Source organism: Lethenteron reissneri, chromosome 36 (genome assembly GCF_015708825.2).
Source record: "Lethenteron reissneri isolate LAM-NWPU_2019-01 chromosome 36, ASM1570882v1, whole genome shotgun sequence".
NCBI lineage: Eukaryota > Metazoa > Chordata > Hyperoartia > Petromyzontiformes > Petromyzontidae > Lethenteron > Lethenteron reissneri.
In genome coordinates, this window is record NC_083814.1 from 3,070,414 (window position 1) to 3,083,497 (window position 13,084).

Genomic DNA, 13,084 nt, shown 5'->3' on the forward strand with positions numbered 1-13,084 from the left:
GAAGACTTTGTCTCACCTTTGCCGACTTACCCCTCGGCACGGCCTTTCGAATGCTTGCGCCACGATTGCACATACGTCATGAACTCGTCACTAAAGCGGCTCTTCTTACCGCTTCACGGAAGGGGGTCCCGTTACAGCAGCGTGTGAATAAAATGCATGGCTCTTCATGTATAATGCAGGGCGCCGCTTGTGCGCGTGCTTCAACACGCCGGCGGTGGCACTTGGCCCAGGATGTAATTCCGCAGGCGAGGTCTTGGGCCAGCCATTGTAATCGGCGTTGCCCATCGCTCATATGAAGCTAAAATATGCTTTGTTTTATTATCACTACGCTTGGTTTACCCAGGAAAGCCTCACCGAGTCTCAAGACTCTTTTCAGGAGGATCGTGTGGGTGGAAAGCCATACGAAGTCGTAGGACTTTTTTTAGGAGTGTCCTGCCACGCTGAATATTTAGACAAGTGGGACAAAACCAGGAGCACCCGGAGAAAAACCCCCACGCGTGCGAGAGGGGCCAACACAGATGGAGTACACAGACGGCGATGAGTCCACTTGCCGTACTGCCGTCTTGTCCGCGAGGCAGGGAGGTTCACAACGTGGGTGTGTGGTGATCCGCCGACCCTCGATGCTGCATCCACATGTGCTGGGTTAGAGGCCGCCACGTGCAGCATCATAGCCGCCGCCGCCCTGCTCAGCTGTCACTGCGCCATGCACGCGGTTGCCATTCGGAAGGTTCACGTCGCCGCGATCTGCCGGCGCGCGATGCCGGTCCGGTACAATTGTGCAAATCTCACAGCCCCTGTGGCAGAAATCAGGGGCGCGTTGATCCGCAAGAGCTCGGTGCCGTGTCCGTATAGTTATAGACACGTGTGCGGCATGTCACGGCTGCTTTAAAAAATATATAAAAATATATTTGACCAGGTAAGGCCCTCTTCGCTATACAGCTCTTTTTCAGAAGCGACCTGGCCACAAGTGATAGCTCAACGAAGTGGCTTATTACACTGGTCAACAAAAATAATTCTGGCCTAGACTTTTGCAGCTGTTTTAGACTAATTCCAGGGTGCTGATTCCAAATCTGATCTCAGATTTGCTCTATCACATAATTTTTTTGCTATCGGCATACCCCATTTTCATTGATTTTACTCGAAATTAACTCTGTCACTTATGATTGCAAGTTGTTGCGAGTCAGTGACTGCTTTAGTGTTAAAATATGGTGCTGTATTTTTAGGATAGTGTGTTTATAATATCATTTTATGTAGATATCCATATTTATTTAATATTTTTCTTCTGCAGTTTTTATTGAAAATGCAATATTTGATATCTCAAAAAAACCTGATGTGATAGACAAAAACTGATGCCAGATTTGGAATCAGCACTCCAAAATTACATTAAAAGCGTTGGAATACCTTATGCCAGAAAAAGTGTGTTGACCAGTGTTATGGGGAATTGGTTGCAGCCAAATACTCTAAACGCGTGTTTCTAAATGTGGAGGGAGAAAACCCGGAGGACCCGGAGAAAAATCCACGCGACCACGGGGAGAAAGACACGCAAACTCCAAATATGCAGGCATAGGGGTCGAACCCACGATTTCGTGTATACCAGGCAAGGTAGTTAACATCTCGCCAACGTGGCACCCATGTATACTCATGTATATTGTACATGGGGCGGACGTGTTTGCTAATTCAGCGGTAACTCATGCATGTGTGTATGTTGAACTTCGTTCGCACCGTAAGTAGCCAACCGTGCTAATCGCAATGCTCCCAGCTGCGGCATTGCGGGAAAGGAATTTCAAGTTGCAAAACCGCGTACAGCGTTCTGCTTTGTGAGCTATCCCCGGGTTTCCCGCAGTGTCCAGGGGTTCCTATTCGGCTGCTCAGTGCTGGTTGAGGCTCTGCTATCAGACACCAGCGCCTCCACCACCACCCGCCACAACCACGACCACCACCACCCGCAACCACTATCTGCCACCACCACCCACTACCATCACCTACCACCACAACCGCCACCACCAACCACCACTATCGCCACCCGCCACCACCATCACAACCACAATCCAAAAGTGCAAAGTCAAGGATCCACCGCATAGCCTTAACAGACTGTTGGGGCAAGTGCTGTTAGCGAACACCTTTGAAAGCTGGCACTGTGGCACACGAGGGAGTGGGTGGCCAGCACCACGCCCGACCGCCTTTGTCTCCCTGAGTGGCGATGTTTACTACACACCGCACCAGGTACTCATTTGAGACTGAGTCGACCTAGTGGAGGCCCAAGGACCGGTTCAGACAATCGTCACTGATATTGGCCGTTGGTGGGAATCGAACTCTAGCCGCATGGGTTCGTAGCGCTAACCGCTCCACCACCGCTCCCCATACACCACTTCAGCGGGCCACTAGCGGCCCCAGGTGACCTTTAGAGCGCCCCCCCCCCACCCCCCACACACTGACGATGTCTAATCGGCGAAAGTGCTCCCCACCTCCCCTCTGAAAAGTAGTGAAGACAACTGAACTCGATCCATCTCCAGACACCGCCGCCACACCACTGCAGGCTCAGGTACCGCTCGTGTGGCCGGCGTTGCCGAGTCAGAGGTTCCCCGCCTCAGTGGAGCTGACTCGGCAGGTCTACTCCCCCACCACCAGCACTACCCCCGAGTAAACAATGCGACGTTTTCCACTGCGCGATGCGCGCTTCACATCAGTGGTCGTGAGCCCCCGTGTGGCATTCGGGACCCGGGCAGAGAGAGAGAGAGGGCACAGGGCATGGTCCTGTCCACTGCGCGTGGCGTGATAGCCCCAGCACTGCGCCCCTAACTGGTGAGTTGTTGTGTGTGTGCGTGCGCACAAGAGAAATACCTACTTACATACACGTACTATACGGCCCTTTGACAATCCACTGCTGGATGAAGGCCACTACAATCGGGTTGCCACTGGCCTGGGTTTGACCCGGACATTCCGGGTATTGGCACGTATCTATTCGGGGTGGCAGGAATTGCTTTTTCGATTTAAAGCTTTCGTGACTGCAGGGATTCATCTTCTTGGTTCTTTCGGTAAAGTCACGTAGAAGGGAAGTAATAAAATAATGTTTTATTTTGTTTTATTATGTTTTATTGTATCGCCATCTGGTATCCGTAAAGCGTGAAAAACAATGTTTTGCAGTTTTCTCAATAGACCTCGGTGACTGAAAATTATGCCTCGGGTTTGGTGGAGGGTGGACAAAGTTTTGTTTTTCTTGCGTACGATGGCAAGTAGCGAAATGTTCGAAATGCCAATGTGGAAGTCTGCTACTGGCCGCGAGAGGGCTTCACGAGAGAGAGAGAGAGTTCGTGGAGTTTTGCTGTTCCTCCTCCGTCGAAGAGGCGCAGACGACAGTGGGTTTCTGAGTCTTTTTTTGGGTTAGATCGCGTAAATATATAAATGTGTCGTTTAAACCCGCCACCACCCGACACAGCCAACTAATAAGGGTTGTCACGTCAACAGAACGTGGCCAATTCGTCACTAGTACAGCACTAACCGGTGTGTTGGAGAGCCAAGCCACACCATTTACAATCTGAGTGTACGACGTTTCGCCAGTAATTACAACTAGCTTCATCAGGCGACAGCCAGATTTGTGGAGAAGTCCACCTGTTTCTGTCCTTATATAGAGGCGTAGATGTGGTGACCACGCTTCTGCGCTCTTGCGAAAAGTGGCGGGGTGTATTAATGAGTCAACGTACATTATGCATGCCTATTATGCGAACCCTTTCATCTTATCCTTCCTGTCCATTGTGTGTTTTAAAATGGGGTTATAATAACACACCTGTGTGCTGTACTAGTAACGAATTGGCACGTTCTGTTTACGTGACACACCGTACTGATTGGCTGTGTCGGGTGGTGGCGGGTTTAACGACACGTTTATATTTACGCGATCTCACCCAAAACTAACCTATATTATGTATGATATTGGTCGCGAGAGGCTACGTATTAAACTGCAGTGGGTTGACGATAGGGGTCATAGTTTGGGTTCCATGGCCACAGAATCTTATATATATATATATAATTAATATATACGGTATATATTTAAAAAAATGCTTCCTCATTCGCATCAATGCGTTACACGCATCTATACACGACGTGTTATTCTTTCACAAAAGTCGTACGGGATTCACGGCGAGAGATTGTTGTGAAAGAAGTGACATCTGGACGGGTTCACGCCACAGTCGGGGTTGACACGTGTAGGGGTGCTGGTATAGAGACGACGACCAACAATTTCACAGTCAGGTGGTCAACTGAGACAGCAGATAACCGCATCAGGAGTGGAGCGGAGTGCATCGCTGTGAAGATGCCTCCTTCAGAAGTTGTGGATCGGGGCATTGCATCGTTTATACGTTGTTACGTTCTGTTCCGGATGACCACAGTGGCACACTCCTACTGGGGAGTTTTTATACATTTCCCATTTGTGCATCAGGTATCCGCACCTGACATGGTTTGTGCACTGGATGTGGTTCAGGGTGGACCGTGAGCAGCTTTGTGGAGTATCTCCTGCGTCGGCTCCTTCACAACTCGGTGTCCGTGAATTCTTTTGAACTCCATTCGGCTCCCCAGGCTCCATCGTGGTTGTATTTCGCATTGTCGATGGTTAAGCGCGCGGGTTCCGTAAAGGGGCTTGCGTGACTTTCAAGCGACGGCGGCGAAGGGGGCATTTTCGACGTCGTCCTCGTTTAAATTGGGAAGGGGGCGACTGTTTTCCTCCATTCGCAGGAATTTCCGTGGGGGGGGGGGGGGAGTCTCAGCGTTGCGGGTGGACGCGGTTGGGGTGAGAGATTTGTGACACAACACGTGGGCGTGATTGTTACACCTCGAAGTTCGAGATCACGGTTTCGAAACGGTCCTCTATGCCCCATGGACCGTGGCAGCAGCAGGCAGGCAGCAGGCAGGCAGCAGCAGGCAGCAGCAGGCAGCAGCAGGCAGCAGCAGGCAGGCAGCAGCAGGCAGCAGGCAGGCAGCAGGCAGCAGCAGGCAGCAGGCAGGCAGCAGGCAGCAGGCAGCAGGCAGGCAGCAGGCAGCAGCAGGCAGGCAGCAGGCAGCAGCAGGCAGGCAGCAGCAGCACGGCCGTACGGTGTCCGGTGAGCGGCATCAGTTAGCACCACCACCACCCACCACCAGCAGCAGCAACTATCTTGTTGTTGCTGCCGTCGCTGGAATCCGCTGGAACGCTGCTGGGTCATCATCACGGGAGCGGGTGGCGATCTCCGGCCACGAAAGCGCTCGCGCGGCACTTTGCATTGAACGGCGGCCGACAACAACACGGGGCTTTGCAGGCAGCGAGGGACCCGCGCTTACGCTGCACCGGCCCCGTTTTGCGTCAATCCGCCGCCGCATGGAGGGCCCAACCACGGCCCGTGCGTGGGTCACGGGCTTTAGTCCGCGCGGGGTTGTGTGATGGAAACAGACGCGTGGGAGCGTAGAAGTGCAGCACAACAAATGCATTTCGTGCGCGCCGCCCGCTGCAGCCACGACGCAGCCGTGCATGGTGGCCTCCAACGTCCCCGATTTGGTCGAGGTTGGGAGCGTAGAGATTGGACGGAGTGCAGTGCAACACTGGATTTTGCTGCACTGCCCTCCGTTGACAACGTAGCCCCGCAGCAGCAGCAGCCTATAGCACCTGTTTCGCGCATAGCGGTCGCTCCATCCAAGCGCTATCCAGGCTCAGCCCTGCTTGGCTTCCGAGATCTCGGAAGCCATGGGGTCCATTCCCGGCGATTCCGGCAAATGAGGGAGTCGTCGATCGCTGTTGGATCAGGCATTACGTTGCATTCATTGCCTTGTATAAGCTCCACGTTCGAGGCTTTTATAGGCTGATAAAGTACAACACGGATACCAAATTAAACGAACAGCTCATGATTGTTGTGTATATGAAATTTAGGGTTGAAGCTTTCGTGACTGCCTAGATGATGAACACGAGCGCTTTAGCAGTCTTTTGATATTTCTATTTAAAGCTTTCGTGACTGCAGGGATTCATCTTCTTGGTTCTTTCGGTAAAGTCACGTAGAAGGGAAGTAATAAAATAATAAAAATAAAACATAATAAAATAATATAATAATATATTTTATTATGTTTTGTTTTTATTACGTAGAAGGGAAGTAATAAAATAATAAAAATAAAACAATAAAATAATATAATACTATCTTTTATTATGTTTTGTTTTTATTATTTTATTACTTCCCTTCTACATGAATTTACCGAAAGAACCAAGAATATGAGTCTTTTGATATACGCTGTCAACCAGGTTAGTGTCTAACTGTGTTGTTGGCCGACTGGTTTGCGTCTCGTCTCCCATCTTCTTGTTGCATTTGCTCACGTGCAGTTTGCCGTGCTCTATGTGCTGTGTACGCGGTGTCCCTCTGTGTGTTCCCTCGCTACGTGTTTCACCCCATGTCCACCTGACGATGAGCGCTTGTGTTGCGTTCGAAACGTCGTGATTTATTTTATTTATTTATTCAAATGTTTTTATTTATTTCTACACACGTGACTTTACCGAAAAAAACCAATGAGTATATGAAATTTATCAGCCGATGCGCAAATGGGAAATTAAAACCGTGGTCATCCAGAAGAGAGACCGTAACAACGTATAACGACGCAATGCCCCGATCCACAAACACGGCGGAGACATCATCACAGCGAAACACTCCGCGCTGCTCCTGACGCCGTGGTCTGGGCTTCACCACCCTGGATGTGAAATTTTAGTCGTCGTCTCTGCATCGACATCAGCCATACGAGAGAAGAAGAAGAATAACAATAAGAAGTGTTTCACAGCTCCAGAGACAGTTGCAGAACCTGCACGAATGTTGAACTTCTTTCGCACCGTACGTAGCCAACCATGATCATGAATCACCCCGCGTCAGGCGCCGCACTAAAGGCCAACAGGGGCCGCCAGTGGCCCACGGGCCTTGCAAATGGAGAACCACTGCCGTAGACCTTCCATGGCAGTGTTCCTTCGATGGTGGTGGGAAGACTTTCGAGAGGAAGATTCTCTGCATCTTTTCGGCAAGGGGAGAAGGTTACCACCACCGCCACCGCCACCCTGGCCCTCTCCCGCTCGTTGTTGTTGCCGCTCCCTGCCGCCCACCACACGAGAACCCCCCCTCCTCCTCCTCACCACCCTGCCGCCTCTCTCCGACCGTCCCCTTCCTCAGCGATCGAGCGAGGGATCGATCGTCGATGTTCGCGCTGGAACCGGTCGTGCCCTCCGGGGACCCGCCCCAGCCGGGAGACCTCATCGAGATCTTCCGCGCCGCCTACCAGCACTGGGCCCTCTACCTGGGCGAGGACCTGGTCGTCAACATCGTACAGCACGGTGAGCAACAAACGTCGCCGACACGCCGCGCGCTTGTACTCGCTACGGCTCATTTATTTTTGTTCGACAGGATGAGAACCCAGAGAGGGCAGGGATAATGTCATTTGCATGAGTTACCTTGGGAATTAGAAATACACTAAACACACAAAAGTATTTATAAATGATAGAGTCCTCAATCGAGATTTAACAGCAAAGTAAAATTGTGCTGAAACTAAAAACTATTAAAACTAAGCTATTTTTTATTTTGCTCGGTAAGGTCCACTGAGCTGGATAGCTCTTTTGTAGAAGCGACCTGGCCACAAATGATAGCTCAACCAAGTGGCTTATCACGTGGACATTTATAGCAGCCGAATACTCTAAACGCACAAAAGCAGGAAACCCCCAACGTGCCAAGCCCAGCGAGATGCGGCTGATGATGCCATTGATGTCACAAAGCCTCGCACATCACCTCCCGTGCAGCGGCACACGTGGGCATGCTGGAACGTGTTACGTAAACCATGCGTGTGGATTCACACTGCGGGTGTACTGACCGTGTGAATGTGCGTCGCCTGCGTCACAGTGGACGTTCGAGATCCCCGTGACGTTATCAGAAAGAAACAAAATGAAGAGTAGGCTGTGCAGGTCGGCGTCATGGTCCGAATTTGTCAAATTTCAAAAATAACCAAAAGCAACATTCGCCACTTACCACCACTTGCAGGCCGGTGCTTCGTCATCTTGGACATCTGTGAAAAAGAGCTTTATAGCTCATCGGATTCCTCCAGTATAAATATTTTGATTGTGATGTTGTGCCACACAGGGACAGCTGTCGTCAATGCTGAGCACTGTAGTTCCAGTCTGTTCTCCTGTAACGCGGTAGTTGCTTTCCTGAAGAACGCAGCGTTACGGTGCGTATGCAGGCTGAACAAAGACGGAGACGCGTGGGTAGCATCTAGAAGCATCCAGCAGCATCCCAATGCCTCGTGCGATGCTACACCGGAGCAGCTGGGACGTAGTTCCATTCACTCAATTGCGTTATATCCAATTCACATCTGCGTTATAACAAAAACGTGTCCCCTAATACATTCATCGCGTTATATCCAATTCGCGTTATGAAAACACGCGGCGTTACAGGAGAGCAGGCTGTGTTGAGACGAGGTGTGACGTAAGGCGCCTCCAAAACGTGCATTAAAGTGCCACGTAAATCCGCCAAAAAAATCATTAACTTTTATTGTTTGGGCCTCACCGTTCCTCGACGGCGAATTCCGTGCCGCAAGACTCGGGCGCGCCGGCCTGCTCGGCGAGCGCCAAGTCGGTGCTGTCCCGGCGCGCCGTCGTGCGGCTGCAGTGCCTCGCCGACGCGGTGGGGCCCGACGCGTTCCGCGTCAACAACAAGTACGACGACCGGCACGCGCCGCTGCCCGCGGCCGAGATCGTGCGGCGGGCGCGGCGCCTCGTCGGCCGCGACGTCTCCTACGACCTCCTGGGCAGCAACTGTGAGCACTTCGTGACGCTGCTGCGCTACGGAGAGGCCGTGTCGGACCAGGTGAGGCCGCTCGGGGGGGGGGGGGGGTGAGTGGGGGGCGACGTGGGCACCAGGGTAGGGTGGGGCCGGTCGGCTGGCCAGGCACCTACCCAACCACCCAGCTAGCCAGCCACTAAACTAGCCAGCCACCTACCCAACCACCCAGCTAGCCAGCCACTAAACCAGCCAGCCACCTACCCATCCAATCACCCAGCAAAACCACTTAGCCAACCAACCAGCCACCCACCCAAACAACCAACCATTAGCACGGTTGGCACCTCCAATAAGCACAATTGGCTACGTACGGTGCGAAAGAAAGTTAAGCGTACATTCCGTAACGTACGTCACGTGCGACGGCAGGGGATTGCAAAAAATCCGCAGGAGCCTGTGGAGGTAAATCAAACCAAATGGGGAGAATCGTGAAACCAACAAAACAAAGACCGCCTCGCCAAAATCGGCCTCCCGGTGACTTCCCGTACGTCTCCACGAAGATTCGCCTCGCGGGGAACGCGAACTCATTCGCGACGGTGAAGCGCTGCGGCTCTGCGAGCGAGTGGCTTGAGCAGCGGGCTCTTCCCGGCGGGCATTGAAACCTTGAGAAGTCGTTCTCGGCACGAGGCTTTGATAAGACGAGGTCAGTGTCGGTGTTGGTGAAGCGGCTTGCCTGGAGGGGGCCCCTCTTGCTCCGGCTTCGTCGTGTTCATGATTGGCAAGCGGAGACCGAAAATTACAAAACAGCTCGCAGCAATCGGCACGACTGAAGTTGTAATGAATAAGGGTTGTTTCTTGGGTTGCGCAAGGCGATAGAAACTTGGGAGCAGAGCAGTGCGACGTAAGTATTGTGGCCTGCAGTGTGGCGAGTGGGTTCGTGGGTGGGTGTGTTGTTTTAACCTGCAGTGTGGCGAGTGGGTTCGTGGGTGGGTGTGTTGTTTTAACCTGCAGTGCGGTGTTTGAGCAACAGTACGGATGAGACAAAAAACAACAAGTCTGATAGACCAAGTCGTCAGCATGGGTGGAGAAATCAATAAGTGAAATTCACAGGAACAGTGACCACACTCGGAGCAACAAGATGAGCGATGTGGAGGTGTCCGTAAGCGAGCGAATCGGTGAGTTTGTGGGATCATCCGTCCACCTGCTTAACGCTGAACGCTCGTGGCAGGTGTCGCACGCCATGGGCGCCGTGGGGCTGGTGGCGACCGTGGCCGGACTCTTCTCCCTCTTGGGCATCATCCGCAGCCGCACGGCCATGCGAGACTCCTCCTGACTCTCCCTCTTTCACTCACACAGCCTCAACGCCCAAGGGCTCACACGCGCGCGCATCGATGTTCGCAATCCACAAAGGGGTTAGCCGACCGCTTGAGGATAGGGGTGCCGTGGCGGTCTCTGCCAGGCTGGGGGGGGGGGGGGTCTGCGCCTTACGGCGTCGTCCCTCATCGCAATTCTCGAGAGGTCCGGTTCGTTAACAACTGCATGCATGCTCCCGACTTATTCATAGTCTGTTCTCCTAGAACGCCACGTGTTGTTTTCATGACGTGAATTGGATAGCACGCGATGAATGTTATCAGGGAACACATTTTTTATAACGCGGATGCGAATCGGGTACAATGCGATCGAGTGAACGGAACGACGTCGCAGCGCGAGTAGGAACAAGCGGTTGTGCGGCTGCCTCGGCGTAGCGTCGCACGAGGCAGCGGGATGCTGCTGGATGCTTCTAGATGCTACCCACGCGCCTCGGTCTTTGCTCAGCCTGCGTCACGCATCCCACGTGTTTTCGCGGACTTTACCTACATTATTTATTGTGACGCGATTTTTCCATAACGCGGTGTTTTTTTAGGAACGCAACATCTGCATTATAGAACACGACTGTTCGTACGCACATAACCCGACCCAAACCTACTTGAGATGAACACGTTTAAAGGTCAAGAGGTCATCATGCCATATACTGTTGATGCCCCCCCCCTGTTGTATCCTAACCCTTCTTCCATAATTGAGATTAATAATATTTGATGATTTTTATATATTATCTTTTTACTTGTTTTTTTTAATGAGTGAAACACACCAAAGCGCACCAAACTGCAAAACACCAGGTGTTGTTAAGTAATGAACGAGAGGAGGGCTAGGATGACAGAATTTGCAACCTTGCTTCAAGGCAAAGGCAGTGAAAGGAAGCAGAGGCGCCTTTGTCTAAGTCACAACCACAGAAAGCCAGGAATCATCACTGATTGTGTGTTTAGGGATTCCGAGCTAATTAGAACACGTGCACACAGAAAGGGAGGTAGAAGCACGCCTTGTTCTCCTGCAGCTGAGGAAACAAAGATAAACCCAAAGAGGCCTTGGACCTGAAATTAAGAATAACATTCCCAGAGCAGAAGGTTGGAGGGACAGGGGAGAGCTGATTTAAAAAAAGTGTTGTATATCTCTCAAGGCGGGCAGACCCAGCTAAATAACACGGCTGCGGGGGTCACCAGAAGTTCGCGTTCGCCTAGTTAAGACAAAAAGCTCAATTATTCTGTATTGCTATTAAAGTAACGTTAAAGTCGGAATTTAACAACAGGGTAGGCTAAAGTTTGATATTCACACCCACTCCAATTAAACCAGGTCACAAGTACGCCTACTGAACCATCACCATCATTAAGTCAATATGAAATGTTATTTCCATACTTTAATGCTTTCTATACAACTCGACCCGAAGCATATGCATGAAAAGACAAAAGTAAAACTTATGAAAAGCCAGGATAACGGGATGAATCACCACCAGGTCGAATATAAATACATAATAAAAAACGATGTTAAACCCAGGGTCGGAGAGAAAGGGAGATCCCGGCCGTCTTTGTATCCCCGCAGCGCGGGATGGGAGTGTGTGTACGCTCGGGGAGACGCCTCCACTTGGGTCGGGCACCACGATGGGAAACGACAGACCTTGGGTTACATGCGGAATCATGGCTGTGAAATAGTAAGGGACAAATGTTAACTTAAAACTTTTGGCCATTTCTTTGTGCGCCGGGTCGGAGAGAGCGTTGCCCCTCCCTCCAGGTGGTGCGAACAAAGACGCCTATGAGACATTTGTGACGTCTGTGTTTTGGGTTCATGGGGAAGGCCAGACAGGAGATAATGTTGCGCCCAGACAGAGAGACGACCTCGAGGCAATTTGTAACATCTGATTGTTTGCTCGTGGGTTTTATGGAGGGAGTGTGACAACGGAATATACCGTCAGTGATGCACACAAGGACACACGGACGTACGGACACACACATGGACACACCTGCCTACGGACAGATCCTGACACAAAAAAAAATCGAAAGAAGTCCCGCCTTGTGGGCGGGATCCAGGGGGAATTTTCGGCATAAAGTAAAGGATCCTGAGCATTGGAAATCAGTGCGACGGGAGGGTCGACTCAGGAACGAGTGCGACCAGAGTGGGTCCACTCAGGAGTGCGACCAGCGGGTCCACTCAGGAGTGCGACCAGAGGGTCGACTCAGGAGCGAGGGCGACCAGCGGGTCGACCCAGGAGCGAGCTCGACCGGGAGGGTCGACTCAGGAGCGAGCTGCGACCAGCGGGTCGGCTCGACTCATCTTCAGCTCGTCAACCTCTGCCGAATCGGGGGTCTCTGCTGCCACCGGAGTGGTGAGCATCGCGGATCGGCGACAACCCAGAGCTGCACGCTACGAGCGAGTTGTGGGCGCCACCTACCGACCGGGTTCCGAACTGCGACAGCGTATCAACAGCCATCCGAACCAATTCGCCACGGGATCAACTGATACGTATGACGCGCACCGCCCCCTCACCACACGACCACCAGGCGTCTGTTTGACCTAAAGAATCGACTCCGAACACTGACTATTCAAGACAACTCTTACCACTCAAAAACACTCGAACCCATAAGCCATCCGTGGCTGGAAAGCATCACAACGAGACCGAGGGATGGCCCTCCGTCGTTTATAAGAGTATTCTTAATTTTTATCTTTAATATTTAGTGGGCTGTACTCTTAATCGCATAAATTCCCAACAGATCCATCAATACGAACTGATTCTTGGCACCTCCTTCCGCCGAGCCACGCTCACGTGGGGAGTGGTGGCCCACCGGATCCTTATCAGGTGATCTGGTCCCCAATTAGTAAACTTGGTATAAGATAACGAGCTTCGGAAAAGGAGCACCGTCGCAGGCCCTTACTCCGGGCCGTTCTGTTGTCAGATAACCTGCCGATGTATCTGTTGAGATTGGTGCCTTTAAGAATAATAACTGTTTTTGATTGTGTTTTAT

General features: G+C 51.8%; 1 protein-coding gene across 1 annotated transcript; it reads left to right on the forward strand.

The window, feature by feature from the left end:
• The first annotated feature begins 7,062 nt into the window (after nucleotides 1-7,062).
• LOC133351136 (phospholipase A and acyltransferase 1-like) lies at nucleotides 7,063-10,172 on the forward strand. The gene is made up of 3 exons (XM_061566117.1): nucleotides 7,063-7,321; nucleotides 8,575-8,843; nucleotides 9,982-10,172. The coding sequence occupies exons 1-3, from the start codon at nucleotides 7,186-7,188 to the stop codon at nucleotides 10,084-10,086; spliced, it is 510 nt and encodes a 169-aa protein (XP_061422101.1). The 5' UTR covers nucleotides 7,063-7,185; the 3' UTR covers nucleotides 10,087-10,172.
• The last annotated feature ends 2,912 nt before the right edge of the window (nucleotides 10,173-13,084 follow it).